Source organism: Thrips palmi, unplaced genomic scaffold (assembly GCF_012932325.1).
Source record: "Thrips palmi isolate BJ-2018 unplaced genomic scaffold, TpBJ-2018v1 HiC_scaffold_5, whole genome shotgun sequence".
NCBI lineage: Eukaryota > Metazoa > Arthropoda > Insecta > Thysanoptera > Thripidae > Thrips > Thrips palmi.
In genome coordinates, this window is record NW_023144632.1 from 511,146 (window position 1) to 538,410 (window position 27,265).

Consider the following 27,265-nt stretch of genomic DNA (forward strand, 5'->3'; position numbering starts at 1 on the left):
TAAAAAAAGAGACAACTTATTTTTGAAAAAAATGGTTTAATTACAGGTTTGGTTTCTAATTAGGTAACTAAAATCATATATTATTAGTTAAAACATAAAATTGGTGCACATGCTGTTGCATGCTGTTACAAGGACTTGAAATAATCATCAATTGTAGTTTGTTTTTTCTTTTGAGATGTCAAAAGAAAGGTTTCTAAACGGCTCACGAGGGCCATCATTTCCTCAGGTAGGTCCTGCTGTTGACAGAGGTACCGCTTAAGCCCCTCCAGCCTTTCCAAGCCCTCGGCCATTGTCAGAGGGCGGGGCGGCTCCACGTCGTCTCCGTCTTCCTCCTCCTCGCCGTCGATCACGTTGGGCTCCTCCGTGACTGGGCGCAGCGCGATCTGCTCCTCGGCAAACCTTTCCGCAGTCCATACTTCGCTGACAGGCGGGTCATCGTCCGCGGCCACGTACAGGTGGAAAGAAACCCCGGCTTCCAGACCGAGCATCCGACAGACGTCGTCCCATCTAAATCAAGGATACACAAGCATTAGACACTACCCTTGGAATTCGAGACATGCTGGTTGAATTTATTTGAACTTACTGGTCCTTGATAGAGCTGTCGATAGGGATTGGCTCGTCGGTGTCCTCCTCTTCAATGTCATTGCCACCAGCGTTGGACCGGTCGTCCTCGGCGCCGTCCTCATCGCCGTCCTCGGCGACGTCCTCATCGCCGTCCTCGCCGCCGTCCTCGGACTCACCGGCGTCCTCGGCCACTTCTTCGGCGGTCGCTTGCTGCCCGCGGTCAACCTCCATCGCCTCGTCCTCATCACGGTCGTCATCAAGCTCGTTCTCCTCGTCTTCAGGCTCATTGTCGTCCTCTTCTTCCGAGCTGTCTTCTGAGCTGGTCTCCATGGTCTCCAGCTCGTCGTCAACATCGTTGTTGGAGTCCGAGTCAGAGCAGCGCCGCACAGTGGGGCGAAACCGGAAAAAGTCGCACGTAAGTCCGATTTCGCCGTTTTTGTCCCAGAGGGATGGGGCCGACGTTTTTGAACTCAGAAAGGACCATTCTATACAGTTACGAACATTTTGTGCACCTCAAATAACTACTACTTGCCGTTTAGCGACCTCAAAGTAGAGCAATTTTGCGAGAAAATGATACATTTGGCGGGGGTCGGGTAAGAAAGGCTACTCCTATCGCTGTTGCAGAGCAAAATAACATGTTTTATATGTTTTTGGAAAGGCAAAAAATCAAGCAGTCCAGTACATTCATTGGAATCGGTTTCAAACGAAAAGTGTGGAAACTGCGGGTCTTCAAATGTTTGCGAAAATCGTCGTCTGCGACTTTTTTGACGAGGGATAAGTCGAGTTGCGAACATTTGCGAACCGGTCGGGCACCGTGGTGAGATATTATGGTGACCCCACTTTCATGTCCATTTCGTCCGGCGATGCCGTTCGATGCCGTTTTCCTTCAAATCGACGTCAAACATGCGACTTCGTCTCGCCGCGCCACACCGCCGCTACCGCACCGCGCCCTCGGGAGAGGACGGCAGAGGCGCTACGCGCGCTGGCTACTCCAGCCAGCTCTGCCAGACACTGTGCCACACCAGACATCGTTTTGGACTGCCACCGATAGTGATACAACTTCCGTGGTCATGCTGTTACGCCAAGACATGCAACGTTTCGCAGGCCTCGGGTGCAGCCAGTACCAATAGGCGGCACAAGAGGCGCGTTTGGTCGTCTCCTGGGTATATCTTTTGTCTTCTTATCTCCTCAGAAATGATTTTCACTACCAATGAAACCCTCAAATCTAAAGTTTTGCGAGAATTCAGCAATAAGGTTCGTTTTACCCCCCTTCACGCACCTGGCTCCGCCCATTAGGGTGCCTTTCACGATCAAATCTCGTCAGAAATGAATTCAGCGACCCCTAAATACACGATACACAAAATTTGGTGAAGAAAATAATTTCGTGCGACTTTTTCCGTTTTCGCCCCACTGTGCGCCGTGTATTGCGGCCTCCGCGAGCAGCACCGCGCCCACGTGAGCCTCGGCCTCGGGAGCCTCGACCGCCGCGGCCGCGACCGCCGCGGCCTCCCCGCCCACCGCGAGGGCCACGAGCAGCGCCTCGAGCACCGCGGGCACCACGGGCACCACGGGCACCTCGAGCGGCGCGAGCTGCGCCGCGTCCTCCGCGACCAAGGCCTCCAAGTGCACCGCGCTCAAGGTCAGCCGCCAGCTGTCTAGCCTCCGCACTCTCAGCGTCATCCACTGCATAATCTGCTTCGGTGAATTCCCTCACACCCGCCTTCTTGAAGCAATTGGCAATTGTTTCGGCCTTAACTTGATTCCAAGCCCACTAAAAAAAAAAAAATTCTTAGCACTTAACAGACAATTTTTATTGCACTGTCATTTCGATAGAAACTCACCTGAAGAAAGTGAAGAGCCTGGTAAACATTTACCAAGCAGTCTTTTCTTTCAACATTGGGTTTTCCAATGAGATTGCAGAGCCGCTGCACCAGGCGAGTTCGGTAGTAATGCTTCACATTTTTTATGATTCCTTTGTCACAGGGCTGGAGCTTTGATGTTGTGTTCTTTGGCAAGTAGACCATCTTGACATTTGACAGTTGGATTTGTTGAGGGTGCGAGGGGCAGTTGTCAAACAGCAGCACTATCTTCCTTTTCTGGATTCTCATTTTGTTGTTTAGCTTTTCTAGCCACCGGGTGCATTCGTCTGTTGTCATCCACGCATTAACTTGGTCGGAGTAATCACATGGCAGTGAGCGTATCTTTGCAAAACAACGAGGGTTTTTCGCTTTTCCAATCACTAACGGCCTCAATTTGTCCGTCCCATCAGCGTTGCAGCCCAGCAGGATGGTCAAGCGAGCCCTTGATTGCTTGTTGCCAGAGCTCTCTTCTGTTGAGAAGCACATTGTTCTATCAGGTAGGAGATTTAAAAAAAGTCCAAACTCGTCGGCATTGTAGATGTCTTTCAGTTCGTATCCTTTGAGAAGCGATGGGAGCACACGTCTTCGCCAAGCGTCAACAGTATCGTCGAAAACGTCGGCCGACTCACCCGACACCTTGCGGAAGAGGATTCGGTTGCGTCTTTTAAACCTGCTCAACCACCCTCCCGACCTTTCAGTGAAGTCAGTGATTCCAAGCCTGAGAGCAATTGTTTTTGCTTGGGTCTTGAGAAGTCTGGTATTCACAGGAATTTTCACAGGCATCGACCTGGCTTGGGTTATGAACTGCACCAGCGCTTTTTCTAATTCTGGGTATTTAGGAGCCTTCATGCGGTGTTGTTCAAGATTTCCCAGTGTTGCTGCATTCTCAATCTTCACCCGATCTTTGATTATTTGCTGCAAAGTTGTCACTGGCAAACCTAGGTCCTTGGCCAAGGCCTTCTTCGTCGTGTTGGGACGCTCATCAACTCTCTTCAAGATCTCCAGTTTCGCCGACACATTCAGCTTTCTTCGCTTGCCGGGCTCTTCAATGCCCTGTATTCCTTTCGACGGCATTTTCCCATTTACAGGACGCACAACACAAACACAAAAACAATAAACACAGCTTGCCGACGCGGACGACTGAGCCGAGCGAGGGTGGGAAAGCTGGCGAATGGAGGGGTGGGGGGCGCTCGCTGCCCGGCTCTCGACGCCCGGCCGATTCCTGGAACTGTGGCGTTGTTTTGACTTGTCGTGCCGCGCTGCCATGCGAGAATGGCACTAGGGAGGTGATAGCAGAAAGCCTTCTTTTTGCACTTGATATCGAGTACGACGGTCATTTTATTTAGAATAGTTGCTAACGACAGGTGTTTGCATCCAGCAGGTCCTCGAGGAGGGAAGGAAAGTTCGACATGCATGGAAGGGGAGAGGGGGGGGGGACATACTTCGATCGTAAAAAGAAACCTTGGAAATCAATAGTTAATCGTCTTTGCCAATTTTCGGATCGTTTAGACTCAATTTGACCCCAAAAAAAGAGGGCGAAATGCAGCCAAATTGCAACGTTACAGGCGGGAAAACGTTAAATGCGGGAAACGTTTAATGCGGGTGTATTTACTAGGGACTTGACTCGGGAATTTCGTTTTACAACGTTGTAGGCGGGAAAACGTATTAAGAGGGCAACGTTATAGGCGGGACACTGAGATTCCAAACGCTATGAGTATAGCACGTATGGTGCAATGCAGCTGAGGTATCGCACCATACGTGCAATGCGATAGCCATATTGCACCTTACGTGCGATGCGTCCCGAAAATGCCCTATGCTAATGCATGGGAATGGGGAGGTATTGCACTTCATGTGCAATGCTTTTGCATCGCACCAATTGACGCTATACATATAGCGTTTGGATTCTCAGTGGATGTACTGTAATTGCAAAAGATGTGGTTTCCACACAAATTGTATCGTTAAGGGTGATAACAAGAATATTGTTCTTCAACGACAAATTGTCGCTGACTTGAGTCAACGACAGTTGTTTCGCTTTGGTTCATGATGAAATTCTATGTTTTGGAACGACTAAATTTTCACTCATCTGGTTGTTTCTGTACAACCATTTTTTAACAGTGCAGACTCCTAGATCAGTTGGAACAGTAGAAATACGTAAGTAAAAGAACTATGATATAACGCGAGAAATCATGCAACATTCTAAAAACACAATTTATATTTGCCGTGAACAGGAGCTTCTCCAAGGAATGTGACCAAGAGAAACTACAGAGAAATTTCACCAAATAAAACTCCACCCAGAGTACGTCTTTCAGCTCAGAGCAATGTTCCAGAGAACAGTAATGAGGAAATGCCAAACTCTCCACGTTCTTCAAACAACAGGCCAACGCCTCCTGCATCAACAGCTGCTTCCACTGAAAGAGCAAGTGCTCCATCAACATCTTCAGGAAGAAGTCGTGGCGGGCGGATTCCTGAGAAGGTGAAAAGCCAAAATAATCTCAATTAGGCAACAGTTTCAATTTTTAAAAACTAATCAATTTCCTTAAAATTTTACAGATTCGGACATTAGATGAAAAGGTGTTTGGAATACCCAGCTTTGGTGGGAAGAGTTTAACAGAACTCTCCAAGAGAAGAATAAATATGAACATGCGCCCCATTTATCATGATTGCAAAGATTATATTCGAAGGAAATCAAGGGGGAGAGAGTATCTTGATAGGGAGGAATGGACTAACTTTGCAACAAAAGTTTGCGATGCCCATCCAAACCTCAATACTGAAGAAGAAAATTATTGGGTAAGTATATCAACAGTTATCCTTCTCATTATTTCAAATAATTGAATCAAATGTGGTCTAATACTTCCATTATTATAATTAGGAATCATTCAAGGTGGGTCTTCAGAAGTCCTTCAGTGCAGAGAGAAAGAACAACAAAAAGAAAGAAGCAATGGAAAGCACTCAAGAAACATTGGAAAATTCTGAAGACAGGTAAGTTTGCCTCCTCAATCATAGTAATATAACAGAATTACATCAATATTTCTGATACTACTTTTATTTCTGACAGTCCATCCATCATGCACCCGTTGGATTTTGAAGCACAAGATGCTACCAGAGAGCTCAAGAATAATTGTGATCGGAGAGCTATTAAAGAACTCCTAGAGAAATCTCACAGGTTCAGAAAGGAAGAGCGTAGCTCAAGGACACCTTCCGAGCTATTGCTAGAATATCCTTATTTGAAAGTGCCTGAAATGGTAAAAAATACTAGAAAACAATTTGGATTCATGTTTTGATTTTCTTGAAAAGTGCTTTCATGGACCCATGCTTTGCTTGCAGATGGTTTACGATTACCTCATTACTATTGGCATTAGGGTCAGTTGGGGTAATAATGGGACACTGGAAACTTGGGGAAAAATGGGACACTTTCTAAAGTTGACGAGTTTTGGCATTTTAAAACGTCCTACAATGACATGTTTGTGCTTAAAATGTTCATTGAGGTGTCTAGTATTCCATTTTTCATTCGGCGGGACAATGACTGCTCATAGAAATGAGAACTAAGAAATCAAGCAAAACATGGCAATTATGGGTTTTCTTAAGGTTGGAAAAATTTGCCGCAGAGGTCATCTAATTAGAACACTACAGAACCCCCCATAAACAGAAAAGTTAAGTATTATAGTGTGTTGGAAAGCTAAAAGAACGAGGATTTCGATCCACCAACTCATTTTGACATCAATGCATTCGTTAACTTGCAATTGTAGAATTTTCCTGTGGGGTAAAAATGGGACACCACTTTGGGGAAAAATGGGACACTCCTGGGGTAAAAATGGGACACTTGGTTAATGGTAAATTGTGGCCTTTGGGGAGAAAATTTCCAAAGTTGTTTGAATTGACATCTCTGAACGGAAATAGATAGGCCTCGACAATACAAACAAAAAATGTCAACACATGCTATGGGTTTGGACGGATATTTAAAAAGTTAATGGGCTTTGAAATTAACAAATAGTCGCAAAAGGTCAAATTGCACCCAAGTTCTTTTGAAGCGCAATGCCTCTTCATTATTCATCCGAACCGGTGGCATGTGATGACATTTATTGTTCCTCGTGTTGAGACGGATCGAATTTTATAAAGTGGTGTCTATTTGGAAAACTTTGAGGCCTGTTTTACCTCTGCTAAGCCCTTGTCCCATTTTTACCCCAGCGTGTCCCATTATTACCCCAAACTTACAAGTCCGAATTTTCACAGTTTATTTTACACAACTGCAAAATTAAATGACTTTTTGATCTTATTTTAACGCCAAATGGTGTGGAACAGAGTAGCCTATCCTTTAAAAGCATTAGAAACACTCCAACTCGCCATTGTTGAGTTGTGGAAACCTTATTATTCAAACTGTCCCATTATTACCCCAACTGACCCTATAGGCACAGACTCCGAAAGTGACATTTTGGAAATCATGATTAAGGTCCACGAGTTTTTTTTGTCCAAAGCTGTCAAAAAAGGTTTAAAAGCTGTATTTATTGTTAAGGAAGTAAGCATTTGAGCATGTTTATCCTCCATCTGAAATCAGTATTTTATTTCTGAATTTATTTCCCTTTGTTTGCCAACAGGAGGAGAGACAAAGTCTTAGTGCAATGGAGTCAAGCAATATTCAGGCGCCCTTCATTGTGGTACTAAAAAAACTTAACTTTGTCACAGGCGTTACTGAGATCAGAAGTGCGAGCCTGCTCATGGCCAACAATCTAGTGTCCTCTCTTCAAAAGCCCAGTGTGGACAAAATCATGCTGTTCTTGCTGGCAGCTTATGTAACATTGAATGCTGAATATCCATCCCCATACCAGCAGTTTATGAGGGCTCTAGAGAAATTATTCACTGGAAAGGCTCAGCCATCTAAATTTGGTAGGACACAGGTACAATATGACAGGCTAATGTCCCTAATTAAGAAAAAAAATAATGAAACCTTCCTAACATAAGTGAAGGATATGAATTCACTCATTTCCGATAAAGTTTATTCCCAAACAGAGAGACAAAAGTATTTTCTCAAAAAATTGATCTACAATGAACTTTTCTTGAATGACTAGATGATTTTATTTTTTTTAACAAAGTTAAGTTGTTATTTTAAATCACTATTAGAGAACCATGTTCTTAGAAATATTTTTCAATGTAAATTATGGAAGTAGCTTTCAAATAAACAACAAATATTTTGTTAAGTTTTTTGATTTATAGTGATTTGCAGTGAAGCTGAGGGACAAAAGCACTCGCAAAATAGCGAGAACTCACTTTTGCGAAAACGAAGGGGCTGGCGGAGACAACAACAAAAACATTGTCTGGGGCTGCATCAGAAACGTCTCCCGTACATTGCAGCGCGTGTCGCTCGTTGCCCCGCAGCCGTGCTGTGATGGCACAAGTACCTCCAGAAAGCTTGAGACCTCCCCTTTCAGCACGCCAACTTTTTTTTCCCCTTACGTCCTCTCGCTGCGCAGTGCTGTGGCCGAACTATTGGTGCACTTTCGGACGCCACCCGACTGTTGTCGTTTGCTCTCCCGCAGTGTGAAGAGCAACAAGTATCTTATTTGCACTCGACATTGAGGGTGAATAGGTGAAGAGATGGCGGTTCAGAGATGTTGACAAACTTTATTTCAAACGGATCAGTTTCATCATTTGCACCATGTCAAGCATTTTGAAGTTGTGCCCAGTGTGTTGCCCGAAGAAATCTTTATGCTCGCAGTCACAGCATACTCTTAAACTTTATAGTACAGTAAAATCGAACTGTCCCATCAGCCCCAAGTGGTTATGTGGTCTGTGTGTGGGCTGGGCTGTCATCATGTCATCAGGAAACATGAAAACCAGCCTCAGCAGTCTAGAGACTGTAAGAAACAAATCATCAACATTTAGACCAAACCAGTGGGAACAATTCATGGATAGCACTACAAGGTAAGTGTGTGAAGAGTGAATGCTGGAACTGATCCAGGTATAAATACTTCTAGATTGTTATAGAGTCCTAAAGGCCTTAAGGACTTTAGCCCACAAGAATCTTTTCATACATTTTGTAATTTTCTTTGATAGTTCACTTTTTAAGTGGAAGATGCATGAAGCTGAGAAATTATCTTAAATTAAATTGAGCTGATTTTGTACGATGAATGAGCGCATTCTCCTTTGCTTGTAAAATGGAGCCTGGGCTTTCATTACGCTTGAAATTGAGCGTACTAACTTTACGCTTGAAGCAGGGCGTAAGAATTTCTGACCTGGCTTGAGTACGCTTGGCTTCAAGCGTAGGTCTTCTTACGCTTGAAGTCAAGCGTAAAAGTACGCTTCAAGATTTTACGCTTGAGGAAGGGCGTAATACTACGCCTTAGTTTTACCTGTGTGTTTTCACCACGTACAGGTTTGCGTAATTTTTTCGGCACTCCGTTGTGGTACCATCGAAGTGCGTGCCAAAGTTCCTGGGTGAGGTTACCAAACATGGATCACTTTTTAAATAATCTTCTCTAGATCGAAATGAAGTATGGGTTGACTACTATTTTTAAATCTAATATTGATGTTCACCTTACTGGTCATATGGCTACCAAAAATGGTACCTCTAACTCGAATACTTTGGAAGTTGTGAGGACAAGAAAATATGGCTATTTTCGCTAAGGTTAGGTTAGGGTGGTCCAATCATGGATCACCCCACCAGCGTACGGACCCACAGCAAGGTATGCATTCAGTAGTCCCAAAAAATCCAAGTAGTCTGTCTAAATTGCACGATGAAAATTTTTGAAGTGACTGCGGTGATTGCTTGGCCCAGAATCAGGGGTGCAAAAATCACCTTTTTGAACGTCATTTTTCCATCGATTTTCGGGGGCCTGTTTTAGGTGTCTTTCTAAACGCAACCCTGCAGAGTAGAGAGACGCAGTTACAAACTTGTCAGATTCACATTGAACAGTCAAAGGGTCAGTCGATGAGGGGAAAGACAGAAATTTATAATCTGGTCACCCGGTCTTTAGATATAGACCCCCAAACAGAAATGATCCATGTTTGGTACCCCGATCCATGTTCGGCACTTTACCCTATGTAGTCCAAAAACTTGGTCAAAGTTAGGCCAAAATTGGGTCAAAGTTAAGCACCAGATTTGACAGGCATGCCCCTAGGATAACGTTCCCAGAGGTACCACAACGTGTGCGCACGTCTTTCCCCGGCACAGATCTGCATCTAGATTTGTTCTGGCATCAACACTTTCTGAGGGTGAGCTGCACAAAAAAAAATCTCATTCAACGAACGTTAATGAAAGCAGATGATACTCGTTTAGTTTTCTTCTACGGAGTAGGAGTGGCTCATTCCAAAGATAAAAACTGAGTCCTTTGTGCCGTGGCCTGCACCGCCGCGCCGTGCCCGTTGGATTGCGAGCACCCGGTGCCTGTGCGCTGTAGTGGGGAGGGATTGTCAATGCTGCGCGCAGGCCGTCGCGCGCGAGGAGGGGGTGCCATTGTCGAATTCCGCGCAGGTTGCGCCTCATTGCCAGCCAGCCAGCCACACGAACCAGCCCGCCCCGGTCGCCAGCTCCTAATACTATAATATATTGTTAGGATACGCGCTTGGTTTCTGGACTCGAGAGTAAAAACACGCTGACACCTTCATTTGTGAATAGTAGTTTTAAGTATGTTTCATGTGTGAAATTATCATCTGCTAAAAAGCAATGTTTTTGTGACACTGCGTTGAGGCGATGCAAAAGGTGACCGAGCAGTTGTTCAATAATTTGAGCACCAATAAATTTGAACCACCACGGCGTCGGATTCCACGAGCCCCGAACTTGCAAGATAACGCAAGAAATTCGTTCGATCTGGCATGTTTGAGGCGATGCGGGTAGGCAACCCTGGTGGTTCAAATTGCCTGCTGGGTCTCAAACGAAGGTGACCGACTAGTTGTTCAATAATTTGAGCACCAATGAATTTGAACCACCACGGCATCGGATTCCAGAGGCCGCGAACTTGCGAGAAAACACGATGAGATCGTTCAATTCGGCATGTTTGAGGCGCTGTGGGTAGGCAACCGTGGTGGTTCAAATTGCCTGCTGGGTCTCAAACGAAGGTGACCGACCAGTTGTTAAATAATTTGAGCACCAATGAATTTGAACCACCACGGCGTCGGATTCCACGAGCCCCGAACTTGTAAGATAACGCAAGAATATCGTTCGATCTGGCATGTTTGAGGCGATGCGGGTAGGCAACCCTGGTGGTTCAAATCACCTGCTGGGTCTCAAACGAAGTCGACCGACTAGTTGTTCAATAATTTGAGCGCTAACGAATTTGAACCACCACGGCATCGGATTCCAGAGGCCGTGAACTTGCGAGAAAACGCGATGAGATCGTTCAATTCGGCATGTTTGAGGCGCTGTTGGTAGGCAACCGTGGTGGTTCAAATTGCCTGCTGGGTCTCAAACGAAGGTGACCGACCAGTTGTTAAATAATTTGAGCACCAATGAATTTGAACCACCACGGCGTCGGATTCCACGAGCCCCGAACTTGTAAGATAACGCAAGAATATCGTTCGATCTGGCATGTTTGAGGCAATGCGGGTAGGCAACCCTGGTGGTTCAAATCACCTGCTGGGTCTCAAACGAAGTCGACCGACTAGTTGTTCAATAATTTGAGCGCTAATGAATTTGAACCACCACGGCATCGGATTCCAGAGGCCGCGAACTTGCGAGAAAACACGATGAGATCGTTCAATTCGGCATGTTTGAGGCGCTGTGGGTAGGCAACCGTGGTGGTTCAAATTGCCTGCTGGGTCTCAAACGAAGGTGACCGACCAGTTGTTCAATAATTAGAGCACCAATGAATTTGAACCACCACGGCATCGGATTCCAGAGGCTGCAAAGTTGCGAGAAAACGCAAGAAAATCGTTCGATCAAGCATGTTTGAGGCGATGCTGGTAGGCAACCGTGGTGGTTCAAATTGCCTGCTGGATGTCAAACGAAGGTGACCGACTAGTTGTTCAATAATTTGAGCGCTTATGAATTTGAACCACCACGGCATCGGATTCCAGAGGCCGTGAACTTGCGAGAAAACGCGATGAGATCGTTCAATTCGGCATGTTTGAGGCGCTGTTGGTAGGCAACCGTGGTGGTTCAAATTGCCTGCTGGGTCTCAAACGAAGGTGACCGACCAGTTGTTAAATAATTTGAGCACCAATGAATTTGAACCACCACGGCGTCGGATTCCACGAGCCCCGAACTTGTAAGATAACGCAAGAATATCGTTCGATCTGGCATGTTTGAGGCGATGCGGGTAGGCAACCCTGGTGGTTCAAATCACCTGCTGGGTCTCAAACGAAGTCGACCGACTAGTTGTTCAATAATTTGAGCGCAATGAATTTGAACCACCACGGCATCGGATTCCAGAGGCCGCGAACTTGCGAAAAAAACACGATGAGATCGTTCAATTCGGCATGTTTGAGGCGCTGTGGGTAGGCAACCGTGGTGGTTCAAATTGCCTGCTGGGTCTTAAACGAAGGTGACCGACCAGTTGTTCATTAATTTGAGCACCAATAAATTTTGAACCACCACGGCATCGGTTTCCCAGAGGCGCGAAGTTGAGAGAAAAAGCAAGAAAATCGTTCGATCAAGCATGTTTGAGGCGATGCTGGTAGGCAACCGTGGTGGTTCAAATTGCCTACTGGGTCTCAAACGAAGGTGACCGACTAGTTGTTCAATATTTTGAGCACCAATGAATTTGAACCACCACGGCATCGGATTCCAGAGGCCGCGAACTTGCGAGAAAACGCGATGAGATAGTTCAATTCGGCATGTTTGAGGCGATGCTGGTAGGCAACCGTGGTGGTTCAAATTGCCTGCTAGGTCTCAAACGAAGGTGACTGACCAGTTGTTCAATAATTTGAGCACCAATAAATTTGAACCACCACGGCGTCGGATTCCACGAGCCCCGAACTTGTAGGATAACGCAAGAAAATCGTTCGATCTGGCATGTTTGAGGCGATGCGGGTAGGCAACCGTGGTGGTTCAAATTGCCTGCTGGGTCTCAAACGAAGGTGACCGACCAGTTGTTCAATAATTTGAGCACCAATGAATTTGAACCACCACGGCATCGGATTCCAGAGGCCGCGAACTTGCGAGAAAACGCGATGAGATCGTTCAATTCGGCATGTTTGAGGCGCTGTGGGTAGGCAACCGTGGTGGTTCAAATTGCCTGCTGGGTCTCAAACGAAGGTGACCGACCAGTTGTTCAATATTTTGAGCACCAATGAATTTGAACCACCACGGCATCGGATTCCAGAGGCCGCGAACTTGCGAGAAAACGCGATAAGATCGTTCAATTCGGCATGTTTGAGGCGCTGTGGGTAGGCAACCGTGGTGGTTCAAATTGCCTGCTGGGTCTCAAACGAAGGTGACCGACCAGTTGTTCAATAATTTGAGCACCAATGAATTTGAACCACCACGGCATCGGATTCCAGAGGCCGCGAACTTGCGAGAAAACGCGATGAGATCGTTCAATTCGGCATGTTTGAGGCGATGCTGGTAGGCAACCGTGGTGGTTCAAATTGCCTGCTGGTTGTCAAACGAAGGTGACCGACCAGTTGTTCAATATTTTGAGCACCAATGAATTTGAACCACCACGGCATCGGATTCCAGAGGCCGCGAACTTGCGAGAAAACGCGATGAGATCGTTCAATTCGGCATGTTTGAGGCGCTGTGGGTAGGCAACCGTGGTGGTTCAAATTGCCTGCTGGGTCTCAAACGAAGGTGACCGACCAGTTGTTCAATAATTTGAGCACCAATGAATTTAAACCACCACGGCATCGGATTCCAGAGGCCGCGAACTTGCGAAAAAACGCGATGAGATCGTTCAATTCGGAATGTTTGAGGCGCTGTGGGTAGGCAACCGTGGTGTTTCAAATTGCCTCTTGGGTCTCAAACGAAGGTAACCAACCAGTTGTTCAATAATTTGAGCACCAATTAATTTAAACCACCACGGCATCGGATTCCAGAGGCCGCGAACTTGCGAGAAAACGCGATGAGATCGTTCAATTCGGCATGTTTGAGGCGCTGTGGGTAGGCAACCGTGGTGGTTCAAATTGCCTGCTGGGTCTTAAACGAAGGTGACCGACCAGTTGTTCAATATTTTGTGCACCAATGAATTTGAACCACCACGGCGTCGGATTCCAGAGGCCGCGAACTTGCGAGAAAACGCGATAAGATCGTTCAATTCGGCATGTTTGAGGCGCTGTGGGTAGGCAACCGTGGTGGTTCAAATTGCCTGCTGGGTCTCAAACGAAGGTGACCGACCAGTTGTTCAATAATTTGAGCACCAATGAATTTGAACCACCACGGCATCGGATTGCAGAGGCCGCAAACTTGCGAGAAAACGCGATGAGATCGTTCAATTCGGCATGTTTGAGGCGCCTTGGGTAGGCAACCGTGGTGGTTTAAATTGCCTGCTGGGTCTCAAACGAAGGTGACCGACCAGTTGTTCAATAATTTGAGCACCAATGAATTTGAACCACCACGGCGTCGGATTCCACGAGCCCCGAACTTGTAACATAACGCAAGAAAATCGTTCGATCTGGCATGTTTGAGGCGATGCGGGTAGGAAAACCCTGGTGGTTCAAATTGCCTGCTGGGTCTCAAACGAAGGTGACCGACCAGTTGTTACATAATTTGAGCACCAATGAATTTGAACCACCACGGCATCGGATTCCAGAGGCCGCGAACTTGCGAGAAAACGCGATAAGATCGTTCAATTCGGCATGTTTGAGGCGCCTTGGGTAGGCAACCGTGGTGGTTCAAATTGCCTGCTGGGTCTCAAACGAAGGTGACCGACCAGTTGTTCAATAATTTGAGCACCAATGAATTTGAACCACCACGGCACCCGGATTCCAGAGGCCGCGAACTTGCGAGAAAACGCGATGAGATCGTTCAATTCGGCATGTTTGAGGCGATGCTGGTAGGCAACCGTGGTGGTTCAAATTGCCTGCTGGGTGTCAAACGAAGGTGACCGACCAGTTGTTAAATAATTTGAGCACCAATGAATTTGAACCACCACGGCATCCGATTCCAGAGGCCGCGAACTTGCGAGAAAACGCGATAAGATCGTTCAATTCGGCATGTTTGAGGCGCCTTGGGTAGGCAACCGTGGTGGTTCAAATTGCCTGCTGGGTCTCAAACGAAGGTGACCGACCAGTTGTTCAATAATTTGAGCACCAATGAATTTGAACCACCACGGCATCCGGATTCCAGAGGCCGCGAACTTGCGAGAAAACGCGATAAGATCGTTCAATTCGGCATGTTTGAGGCGCCTTGGGTAGGCAACCGTGGTGGTTCAAATTGCCTGCTGGGTCTCAAACAAAGGGTGACCGACTAGTTGTTCAATAATTTGAGCCAATGAATTTGAACCACCACGGCATCGGATTCCAGAGGCCGCGAACTTGCGAGAAAACGCGATGAGATCGTTCAATTCGGCATGTTTGAGGCGCTGTTGGTAGGCAACCGTGGTGGTTCAAATTGCCTGCTGGGTCTCAAACGAAGGTGACCGACCAGTTGTTCAATAATTTGAGCACCAATGAATTTGAACCACCACGGCGTCGGATTCCACGAGCCCCGAACTTGTAAGAAACGCAAAAAAATTCGTTCGATCTGGCATGTTTGAGGCAATGGGGGTAGGAAACCCCTGGTGGTTCAAATTGCCTGCTGGGTCTCAAACGAAGTGACCGACTAGTTGTTCAAAAATTTTGAGCCCAATGAATTTGAACCACCACGGCATCGGATTCCAGGGGCCCGCGAACTTGCGAGAAAACGCGATGAGATCGTTCAATTCGGCATGTTTGAGGCGCTGTGGGTAGGCAACCGTGGTGGTTCAAATTGCCTGCTGGGTCTCAAACGAAGGTGACCGACCAGTTGTTCAATAATTTGAGCACCAATGAATTTGAACCACCACGGCATCGGATTCCAGAGGCTGCGAACTTGCGAGAAAACGCAAGAAAATCGTTCGATCAAGCATGTTTGAGGCGATGCTGGTAGGCAACCGTGGTGGTTCAAATTGCCTGCTGGGTCAAACGAAGGTGACCGCCCATTTGTTCAAAAATTTGAGCCCAATGAATTTGAACCACCACGGCATCGGATTCCAGAGGCCGCGAACTTGCGAGAAAACGCGATGAGATCGTTCAATTCGGCATGTTTGAGGCGCTGTTGGTAGGCAACCGTGGTGGTTCAAATTGCCTGCTGGGTCTCAAACGAAGGTGACCGACCAGTTGTTAAATAATTTGAGCCCCAATAAATTTTGAACCACCACGGCGTCGGATTCCACGACCCCCGAACTTGTAAGATAACGCAAGAAATCGTTCGATTGGCATGTTTGAGGCGATGCGGGTAGGCAACCTGGTGGTTCAAATCCCCCTGCTGGGTCTCAAACGAAGTCGACCGACTAGTTGTTCAATAATTTGAGCGTAATGAATTTGAACCACCACGGCATCGGATTCCAGAGGCCGCGAACTTGGGGAAAAAAAACGATGAGATCGTTCAATTCGGCATGTTTGAGGCGCTGTGGGTAGGCAACCGTGGTGGTTCAAATTGCCTGCTGGGTCTTAAACGAAGGTGACCGACCAGTTGTTCATTAATTTGAGCACCAATGAATTTGAACCACCACGGCATCGGATTCTAGAGGCTGCGAAGTTGAGAGAAAAAGCAAGAAAATCGTTCGATCAAGCATGTTTGAGGCGATGCTGGTAGGCAACCGTGGTGGTTCAAATTGCCTCTGGGTCTCAAACGAAGGTGACCGACAGTTGTTCAATTTTTTGAGCACCAATGAATTTGAACCACCACGGCATCGGATTCCAGAGGCCGCGAACTTGCGAGAAAACGCGATGAGATGTTCAATTCGGCATGTTTGAGGCGATGCTGGTAGGCAACCGTGGTGGTTCAAATTGCCTGCTGGGCTCAAACGAAGGTGACCGACCAGTTGTTCAAAAATTTGAGCACCAATGAATTTGAACCACCACGGCTCGGATTCCACGAGCCCCGAACTTGTGGGAAATACGAAAGGGAAAATCGTTCGATCTGGCATGTTTGAGGCGATGGGGGTAGGCAACCGTGGTGGTTCAAATTGCCTGCTGGGTCTCAAACGAAGGTGACCGCCCAGTTGTTCAATAATTTGAGCACCAATGAATTTGAACCACCACGGCATGGATTCCGAGGCCGCGAACTTGCGAGAAAACGCGATGAGATCGTTAAATTTCGGCATGTTTGAGGCGCTGTGGGTAGGCAACCGTGGTGGTTCAAATTGCCTGCTGGGTCTCAAACGAAGGTGACCGACCAGTTGTTCAATTTTTTGAGCACCAATGAATTTGAACCACCACGGCATCGGATTCCAGAGGCCGCGAACTTGCGAGAAAACGCGATAAGATCGTTCAACGGCTGTTTGAGGCGTGTGGGTAGGCAACCGTGGTGGTTCAAATTGCCTGCTGGGTCTCAAACGAAGGTGACCGACCAGTTGTTCAATAATTTGAGCACCAATGAATTTGAACCACCACGGCATCGGATTCCAGAGGCCGCGAACTTGCAAAGAAAACGCGATGAGATCGTTCAATTCGGCATTTTTGAGGCGATGCTGGTAGGCAACCGTGGTGGTTCAAATTGCCTGCTGGGTGTCAAACGAAGGTGACCGACCAGTTGTTCAATTTTTTGAGCACCAATGAATTTGAACCACCACGGCATCGGATTCCAAGGCCGCGAATTTGCGAAAAAAACGCGATGAGATCGTTCAATTCGGCATGTTTGAGGCGCTGTGGGTAGGCAACCGTGGTGGTTCAAATTGCCTGCTGGGTCTCAAACGAAGGTGACCGACCAGTTGTTCAATAATTTGAGCACCAATGAATTTGAACCACCACGGCGTCGGATTCCAGAGGCCGCGAACTTGCGAGAAAACGCGATGAGATCGTTCAATTGGGAAATGTTTGAGGCGCTGTGGGTAGGCAACCGTGGGGGTTTCAAATTGCCTTTTGGGTCTCAAACGAAGGTAACCAACCAGTTGTTCAAAAATTTTGAGCCCCAAATTTAATTTAAAAACCCACCACGGCATCGGATTCCAGAGGCCGCGAACTTGCGAGAAAACGCGATGAGATCGTTCAATTCGGCATGTTTGAGGCGCTGGGGTAGGCAACCGTGGTGGTTCAAATTGCCTGCTGGGTCTCAAACGAAGGTGACCGACCAGTTGTTCAATTTTTTGGCACCAATAAATTTGAACCACCACGGCGTCGGATTCCAGAGGCCGCGAACTTGCGAGAAAACGCGATAAGATCGTTCAATTCGGCATGTTTGAGGCGCTGGGGTAGGCAACCGTGGTGGTTCAAATTGCCTGCTGGGTCTCAAACGAAGGTGACCGACCAGTTGTTCAATAATTTGAGCACCAATGAATTTGAACCACCACGGCATCGGATTCCAGAGGCCGCAAACTTGCGAAAAAACGCGAGAAAATCGTTCAATTCGGCATGTTTGAGGCGCCTTGGGTAGGCAACCGTGGTGGTTTAAATTGCCTGCTGGGTCCAAACGAAGGTGACCGACCAGTTGTTCAATAATTTGAGCACCAATAAATTTTGAACCACCACGGCGTCGGATTCCACGAGCCCCGAACTTGTAAAAAAACGCAAGAAAATCGTTCGATTGGCATGTTTGAGGCGATGCGGGTAGGCAACCCTGGTGGTTCAAATTGCCTGCTGGGTCTCAAACGAAGGTGACCGACCAGTTGTTACATAATTTGAGCACCAATGAATTGAACCACCACGGCATCGGATTCCAGAGGCCGCGAACTTGCGAGAAAACGCGATAAGATCGTTCAATTCGGCATGTTTGAGGCGCCTTGGGTAGGCAACCGTGGTGGTTCAAATTGCCTGCTGGGTCTCAAACGAAGGTGACCGACCAGTTGTTCAATAATTTGAGCACCAATGAATTTGAACCACCACGGCATCGGATTCCAGAGGCCGCGAACTTGCGAGAAAACGCGATGAGATCGTTCAATTCGGCATGTTTGAGGCGATGCTGGTAGGCAACCGTGGTGGTTCAAATTGCCTGCTGGGTGTCAAACGAAGGTGACCGACCAGTTGTTAAAAAATTTGAGCACCAATGAATTTGAACCACCACGGCACCCGGATTCCAGAGGCCGCGAACTTGCGAGAAAACGCGAAAGATCGTTCAATTCGGCATGTTTGAGGCCCCTTTGGGGTAGGCAACCGTGGTGGTTCAAATTGCCTGCTGGGTCTCAAACGAAGGTGACCGACCAGTTGTTCAATAATTTGAGCACCAATGAATTTGAACCACCACGGCATCGGATTCCAGAGGCCGCGAACTTGCGAGAAAACGCGATAAGATCGTTCAATTCGGCATGTTTGAGGCGCCTTGGGTAGGCAACCGTGGTGGTTCAAATTGCCTGCTGGGTCTCAAACGAAGGTGACCGACCAGTTGTTCAATAATTTGAGCACCAATGAATTTGAACCACCACGGCATCCGATTCCAGAGGCCGCGAACTTGCGAGAAAACGCGATGAGATTGTTCAATTCGGCATGTTTGAGGCGATGCTGGTAGGCAACCGTGGTGGTTCAAATTGCCTGCTGGGTGTCAAACGAAGGTGACCGACCAGTTGTTAAATAATTTGAGCACCAATGAATTTGAACCACCACGGCGTCGGATTCCACGAGCCCCGAACTTGTAAGATAACGCAAGAAAATCGTTCGATCTGGCATGTTTGAGGCGATGCGGGTAGGCAACCGTGGTGGTTCAAATTGCCTGCTGGGTCTCAAACGAAGGTAACCAACCAGTTGTTCAATAATTTGAGCACCAATGAATTTGAACCACCACGGCATCGGATTCCAGAGGCCGCGAACTTGCGAGAAAACGCGATGAGATCGTTCAATTCGGCATGTTTGAGGCGATGCTGGTAGGCAACCGTGGTGGTTCAAATTTCCTGCTAAGTCCCAAACGAAAGTGACCGACCAGTTGTTCAATAATTTGAGCACCAATGAATTTGAACCACCACGGCGTCGGATTCCACGAGCCCCGAACTTGTAACATAACGCAAGAAAATCTTTTCGTTCTTTGGCATTTTTGAGGCGATGGGGTAGGCAAGCCTGGGGTTCAAATTGCCTGCTGGGTCTCAAACGAAGGTGACCGACCAGTTGTTCAATAATTTGAGCACCAATGAATTTGAACCACCACGGCGTCGGATTCCACGAGCCCCGAACTTGTAACACAAGGTAGGTTTACGCCAGACCGCGTCTTGTCGTAACAGGCTTCGCGATGTCTCGCTGCCTGTTCCTCCAATCCACGCCTGGCGTACCTACCTTGGCCTGCGGCGCTAGCCTGCCTGCGGCAGGCAATGGCTTGTCCATTGTCGGTTATTTTTAATTTTTGAATGCTGGGGGGCTCCCCCCCCAAAAAACCCCCCTACATTCAAAATGGTTTGTTTTATTACAAATAACACGATCTTCCCCCTTGTCATTTTTAACGGTCGAGGTGTTGCCCCCCCTTGCTCCAATCCAGAAGTGATCTATCTGCAGAAAGCTCTATTTTTCGCCTTTTTTTAGGTGTTTTTCGGCTATAAAAACTAAAACCAGTTGATCTAGGATGGTAAAATTTTCGCGTGTGCCGAGCCAAGGACATACCCAAGAAGTGTGCAAAATCTCAGCGAGATCGGCCGAGCCGTTCAGGAGGAGTAGTGCGGACACACAGACAGACGGACAGACAGACAGACAGGAAAAACTTTTCAACCCCACTGGAGTAACAGGCTTCGCTATCGCTCAGCCAATAACGCAAGAAAATCGTTCGATCTGGCATGTTTGAGGCGCCTTGGGTGGGCAACCGTGGTGGTTCAAATTGCCTGCTGGGTCTCAAACGAAAGTGACCGACCAGTTGTTCAATAATTTGAGCACCAATAAATTTTGAACCACCACGGCATCGGATTCCAGAGGCCGCGAACTTGCGAGAAAACGCGATGAGATCGTTCAATTCGGCATGTTTGAGGCGATGTGGTAGGCAACCGTGGGGGTTCAAATTGCCTGCTAAGTCTAAAACAAAAGTGACCGACCAGTTGTTCAATAATTTGAGCACCAATGAATTTGAACCACCACGGCGTCGGATTCCACGAGCCCCGAACTTGTAACCCGCAAATTCTAAATCGAGGGGGTATTCACTCGAGGTATTCTGTGTACCCACTAGGATATTCATATTCATTTTCAAATATTCATGTATTCACAAGTATTTAAATATTCACAATTCAGAATATTTGGAAGTATTCGTAAGTATCACGGGTATTCTCTTAGTATTCACGGGTATTCCCCAAATATTCAGAGGTATTTTAGTCCTTGTTGACATTATTTTGTCGGTCTTTTGTCCGAAATCGGCGCGAGGCTTCTGGTATCACTCTCGGGTCCATATTTTGGGCGTTTCTTACTGAAAAAAAAGAGATCCGGGGGAAACCTGGTTCCGGCTTGCCGGGAAAGCTCTATTCTTTAACGACATATTCAAAATATATTCTCAAGTATTCGAACATATTTCCCCAAATATTCATTCATATTTTTGATATTCGTGAGATTTTTTGTATTCGGAGATTTTATGATTCTCAGTATTTAAAAGATTCACAAGTATTTACGCTATTATTTTTGTACCCCACAAAACCGATGAGACCCCCTCGTTTAAATGGTTTGTTTTTTCTACAAAAAAAACGATCTTCCCCTTGTCACTTTTCAATTGTCGAGGTGTTTACCCCCTTTTCACCAAACCAGAAATGATCTATCTGCAGAAAGCTTATTTTCGCCTTTTTTAGGGTTTTTCGGGTATAAAAACTGAAACCCGTTTAGCTAGGATGGGGGAAATTTCCGGGGTGCCGAGCCAAAGGGCATACCAAGAAAGGGGGCAAATCTCACCGAGATCAGCGAGCCGTTCAGGAGGAGTAGTGCGGGCACACAGACAGACGGGCAGAAGACAGCAGGAAAAATTTTTAACCCCACTGGGTAAAAGGCTTCGCTACGCTCACCCAAAAACGCAAGAAAAACGTTCGATTGGAAAGTTTGGGGGCCTTGGGTGGGGAACCGTGGTGGTTCAAATTGCCTGCTGGGTTTTCAAACGAAAAGGGACCGACCTTGTTCAATAATTTGAGCACCAATGAATTTGAACCACCACGGCATCGGATTCCAGAGGCCGCGAACTTTCGAGGGAAAAAAAGCGATGAGATCGTTCAATCGGCATGTTTTAGGCACTGGGGTAGGCAACTGTGGTGGTTCAAATTGCCTGCTGGGGCTCAAACGAAGGGGACCGACCAGTTTTTCAATAATTTGAGCACCAATGAATTTGAACCACCACGGCATCGGATTCCAGAGGCCGCGAACTTGCGAGAAAACGCGATGAGATCGTTCAATTCGGCATGTTTGAGGCGCTGTGGGTAGGCAACCGTGGTGTTCAAATTTCCCCTGGGTCTAAAAAGAAGGTAACCAACCAGTTGTTCAATAAATTTTAGCACCAATAATCTGAACCACCACGGCATCGGATTCCAGAGGCCGCGAACTTGCGAGATAACGCGATGAGATCGTTCAATTCGGCATGTTTGAGGCGCCTTGGGGGAGGCAACCGTGGTGGTTCAAATTTCCTCCTGGGTCTCAAACGAAGGTAACCAACCAGTTGTTCAATAATTTGAGCACCAATGAATTGGAACCACCACGGCATCGGATTCCAGAGGCCGCGAACTTGCGAGAAAACGCGATGAGATCGTTCAATTCGGCATGTTTGAGGCGATGCTGGTAGGCAACCGTGGTGGTTCAAATTGCCTGCTAAGTCTCAAACGAAAGTGACCGACCAGTTGTTCAATAATTTGAGCACCAATGAATTTGAACCACCACGGCGTCGGATTCCACGAGCCCCGAACTTGTAACATAACGCAAGAAAATCGTTCGATCTGGCATGTTTGAGGCGATGCGGGTAGGCAAGCCTGGTGGTTCAAATTGCCTGCTGGGTCTCAAACGAAGGTGACCGACCAGTTGTTCAATAATTTGAGCACCAATGAATTTGAACCACCACGGCGTCGGATTCCACGAGCCCCGAACTTGTAACACAAGGTAGGTTTACGCCAGACCGCGTCTTGTCGTAACAGGCTTCGCGATGTCTCGCTGCCTGTTCCTCCAATCCACGCCTGGCGTACCTACCTTGGCCTGCGGTGCTAGCCTGCCTGCGGCAGGCAATGGCTTGTCCATTGTCGGGTTTTTTTTTAAATTGTTGAATGCTTGGGGGCTCCGCCCCCAAACCCCCCTGCATTCTAAATGGTTTGTTTTATCTACAAAAAACACGATCTTCACCCTTGTCACTTTTCAACTTGTCGAGGTGTTTAAACCCCCCCTTTCTCCAATCCAGAAGTGATCTATCTGCAGAAAGCTCTATTTTTCGCCGTTTTTTAGGTGTTTTTCGGCTATAAAAACTGAACCAGTTGAGCTAGGATGGTGAAATTTCGCGTGTGCCGAGCCAAGGACATACCCAAGAAGTGTGCAAAATCTCACCGAGATCGGGCCCAACCGTTCAGGAGGAGTAGTGCGGACACACAGACAGACGGACAGACAGACAGACAGGAAAAACTTTTCAACCCCACTGGAGTAACAGGCTTCGCTATCGCTCAGCCAATAACGCAAGAAAATCGTTCGATCTGGCATGTTTGAGGCGCCTTGGGTGGGCAACCGTGGTGGTTCAAATTGCCTGCTGGGTCTCAAACGAAAGTGACCGACCAGTTGTTCAATAATTTGAGCACCAATGAATTTGAACCACCACGGCATCGGATTCCAGAGGCCGCGAACTTGCGAGAAAACGCGATGAGATCGTTCAATTCGGCATGTTTGAGGCACTGTGGGTAGGCAACTGTGGTGGTTCAAATTGCCTGCTAGGTCTCAAACGAAAGTGACCGACCAGTTGTTCAATAATTTGAGCACCAATGAATTTGAACCACCACGGCATCGGATTCCAGAGGCCGCGAACTTGCGAGAAAACGCGATGAGATCGTTCAATTCGGCATGTTTGAGGCGCTGTGGGTAGGCAACCGTGGTGTTTCAAATTGCCTCCTGGGTCTCAAACGAAGGTAACCAACCAGTTGTTCAATAATTTGAGCACCAATTAATCTGAACCACCACGGCATCGGATTCCAGAGGCCGCGAACTTGCGAGATAACGCGATGAGATCGTTCAATTCGGCATGTTTGAGGCGCCTTGGGTAGGCAACCGTGGTGGTTCAAATTGCCTGCTGGGTCTCAAGCGAAGGTGACCGACCAGTTGTTCAATAATTTGAGCACCAATGAATTTGAACCACCACGGCGTCGGATTCCACGAGCCCCGAACTTGTAACATAACGCAAGAAAATCGTTCGATCTGGCATGTTTGAGGCGATGCGGGTAGGCAACCCTGGTGGTTCAAATTGCCTGCTGGGTCTCAAACGAAGGTGACCGACCAGTTGTTCAATAATTTGAGCACCAATGAATTTGAACCACCACGGCATCGGATTCCAGAGGCCGCGAACTTGCGAGAAAACGCGATAAGATCGTTCAATTCGGCATGTTTGAGGCGCCTTGGGTAGGCAACCGTGGTGGTTCAAATTGCCTGCTGGGTCTCAAACGAAGGTGACCGACCAGTTGTTCAATAATTTGAGCACCAATGAATTTGAACCACCACGGCATCCGATTCCAGAGGCCGCGAACTTGCGAGAAAACGCGATGAGATTGTTCAATTCGGCATGTTTGAGGCGATGCTGGTAGGCAACCGTGGTGGTTCAAATTGCCTGCTGGGTGTCAAACGAAGGTGACCGACCAGTTGTTCAATAATTTGAGCACCAATGAATTTGAACCACTGCAGAAGTTGTCTTTTGAAGTTGGAAGATATAACACCATGTGCAAGTGGAATCGGCGTTTTGGCCATTGTGTTGGCTTCTAAGGACGTAATTTACGGTATTTACGCCAGTTTTACTTATTTTAACGTTGAGCCGTGCTTGTATTTCCTTTTTCTTCCGTTTTGGTTGATTTCCCCTTCTATAGCACGATCCGTTAAGCTGACCCGTTTTTGGCCAAATTTTTTTGGCCAAAAAGGCGGACGTCTTTATATATTATGCATAAATTTGCGTTAAAATCACTGTATTACACTCATGCAGGGCTGGGAAATACCTAGGTAAAAAGTACCTAGGAACTGTACCTGTACTTTTTTGGTACATATAACTGTACCTAGGTACTCAAGTCACAATTGTAACTGTTCCTGTACCTAGGTACTCAAGTCACAATTGTAACTGTACCTGTACCTAGGTACATTTTGGGCAGTAACTTTACCTAGAACTGCAGGTACTTTTACAGGTACTTTTGGGCGCGAATGTAGGGAAAGACGGGTATAATGAGATGCGCTCACAACAGTGCGGGGATAAAGAGAGACACTCAGAGGACTGCCTGTTTTCGGGGAAGAAACAGATATTCGGCCCCCTCCCCTTTTTATGTGCCTCCTCCGGGTTCCATGTGGCAGGTCTGGTCACCGCACGCACTGCCAAGGTGAACGCAGAGGACTTGCACTATGAAACAATGGACACATCTCAGCGGGGATCATAGGGTTTGTCCCTAAAATGCGTTACCGGAACCATCCCATTATAGCAGCGAGGTTAAGGATGGTCCCTGGAGCCGCCGGCGATGCGGCGTGACGAATCGGGGTTGTAAACAGCACGCACGTTGGCATGAAAAGGGTCATTGACGCAAGAAAGTTTAAAGGGACGAAAAACTCGCGCGAGGTTTGTTTTGGTTGCGTTACTGGGCGGATGTGTTGAAATATCAAAATATCTGAAAGTACCTGAAAAGTACCTAGGTATTTTGCCAAAGTACCTGTAACTGTACCTAGGTACTGAGCTCGATCAAGTACCTGTAACTGTACCTTGGTACTTTTTTGATCCAGTATCTGTATCTGTACCTAGGTAACAAGGTAGGTTTACGCCAGACCGCGTCTTGTCGTAACAGGCTTCGCGATGTCTCGCTGCCTGTTCCTCCAATCCACGCCTGGCGTACCTACCTTGGCCTGCGGCGCTAGCCTGCCTGCGGCAGGCAATGGCTTGTCCATTGTCGGTTATTTTTTAACTTGTTGAATGCTGGGGGGCTCCGCCCCCCAGACCCCCCTATATTCTGAATAGAGTTGTCTTATCTGCAGATAACACGATCTTGACGCTTGTCACTTTTTAACTTGTCGAGGCTGGGGGGCTCCGCCCCCCAGACCCCCCTTTCTCCAAGCCAGAAGTGATCTATCTGCAGAAAGCTCTATTTTTCGCCGTTTTTAGGTGTTTTTCGGCTATAAAAACTGAACCAGTTGAGCTAGGATGGTGAAATTTCGCGTGTGCCGAGCCAAGGACATACCCAAGAAGTGTGCAAAATCTCACCGAGATCGGCCGAGCCGTTCAGGAGGAGTAGTGCGGACACACACACAGACAGACAGACAGACAAAACTTTTCAACCCCACTGAAGTAACAGGCTTCGCTATCGCTCAGCCAAAAATATAAAGTATCTGTCCCAGCCCTGCACTCATGTAACTGGGCAAAAACCGTCAAAAGACAACAACACACTGCTTATGGGGTAAAATTCAAGGGGATTGACACGACCTGAACCTCATGTCGTCAGAACTTGATGAAAGTTGGCTCAAATGTTACCCCCATAGGGGTAAGTAAGCCCACAAAATTTGAACCCTCTAGCTCAACTAACATGGGCGCAGTGAGCAATCTAATTTTCGCCTGAAATTCATTTTCACCTTTTTCAGCAAAATGCACATTTTTGGAAAAGTCGTCGCGCTGGCCGCCCCGACGGCCTTTCCTCCGTCTAATCGACGTTCCTAGACTCAAAATTGTCTGGGGAATCCGAATCTGGCGTCGGTTTTCCGCTAGCGTTCCGATAAAATTCCGAAAATGGCACTTTTTTACGGAAATTTAGTTATTTCAGGGGTTTACGCAACAGGCCGTATCCACTAGCCCCCAATCCAAACATGCCCGTTTCAACTTTTTTTTCAGTTAGGGGACACCATAAGCTTAATTTTAAGTTGGGCCCCGATATTGTGTATGGGTCTCGTTTAGGAGCTAGCCCTATGCCCAACTTTTGACTTTTTCCCTAAAATTTGTTTTTCTGTGAAACCTTTAAAAAGGCATGCCATCCTCAAAAATCGTCCTAGGCGGCCAATAAAGTAATCTAACGGACGCAGAATTTCCCGAGGATCACGATGCTGCACGTGCATTTGAGTTTTGGGGCCTCAAACACAGTCAAAACTCCAAAAAACAACAAATTTATGTCAAATGCCACAAAATGTTGAACGGCAATTTCGACCCTTTTCCCCGTCGCAAGGCCGCTTTGCCGTTGCCTAATCGGACTCCTTGGAGTTTCCACTTTGAGAATAAGCAGGAAAGAGTCAGCAGCCCAGCGGCGGCCAACGTGTGGCCGCCGCCACACTGGAAACTGCGGACTTCCCCGTAAGGACGAGGCACCGCGCCGCCCAGGTAGGCAACCAGTTTGACGCACCCCTCGGCCACGGGCGGTGGAGGTCGTACGCGCCGCCCGGGTAGGCAACCAGTCTGACGCGCTAGGCCCGAGATTTTGTGGGGGTGGGGTGGGGGAGGGGAAGGGACGGTAGCGGGGGGTGGGGGTGGAGGGTGAGACAACCGTGGACTGTTAGTGTTGTTAGTGTGTTGTTGTTGGTGGTGGTGTATTGTGTTTTTGTGGCTGCTGCTTTGTTGTTGATCGCTTTTCGGCTTGAGGCCATAAGAAAGGAACTCTCTCTGTGTGCGTTCGGGCTCGCCTGTTCATCCCGTTGAAGGTTTTATCTACATATCGGTTCAGGATGCGGAAGCCGGT

The 27,265-nt window shown here is 47.5% G+C and overlaps 3 protein-coding genes across 5 annotated transcripts in view; all 3 read right to left on the reverse strand.

Moving 5' to 3' along the window:
* Nucleotides 1-2: 2 nt before the first annotated feature.
* Nucleotides 3-1,927, reverse strand: LOC117650396 (acidic leucine-rich nuclear phosphoprotein 32-related protein 1-like). Its single transcript, XM_034393804.1, has 2 exons — nt 584-1,927; nt 3-507 (listed from the first exon to the last, which is right to left on the reverse strand). Exons 1-2 carry the CDS (start codon nt 892-894, stop codon nt 126-128), a joined length of 693 nt encoding a protein of 230 aa, XP_034249695.1. The 5' UTR covers nt 895-1,927; the 3' UTR covers nt 3-125.
* On the reverse strand, nt 1,784-3,552 carry LOC117650707 (tigger transposable element-derived protein 6-like). The gene is made up of 4 exons (XM_034394289.1): nt 2,406-3,552; nt 2,225-2,335; nt 1,844-1,906; nt 1,784-1,789 (listed from the first exon to the last, which is right to left on the reverse strand). Exons 1-4 carry the CDS (start codon nt 3,495-3,497, stop codon nt 1,784-1,786), a joined length of 1,272 nt encoding a protein of 423 aa, XP_034250180.1. The 5' UTR covers nt 3,498-3,552.
* Nucleotides 3,553-4,597: 1,045 nt separating this feature from the next.
* The window catches only part of LOC117650393, an 83,343-nt gene continuing 60,675 nt past the window's right edge, over nt 4,598-27,265 (reverse strand). The window contains exon 8 of one of the 3 annotated variants that reach the window (XM_034393799.1): nt 4,598-4,888. In XM_034393799.1, coding sequence (XP_034249690.1) covers nt 4,734-4,888 — 155 coding nt within the window. In that variant the 3' untranslated portion in view covers nt 4,598-4,733. The remainder of the gene's footprint in view (nt 4,889-27,265) is intronic. The other 2 variants (XM_034393801.1, XM_034393800.1) reach the window with 2 other exon arrangements.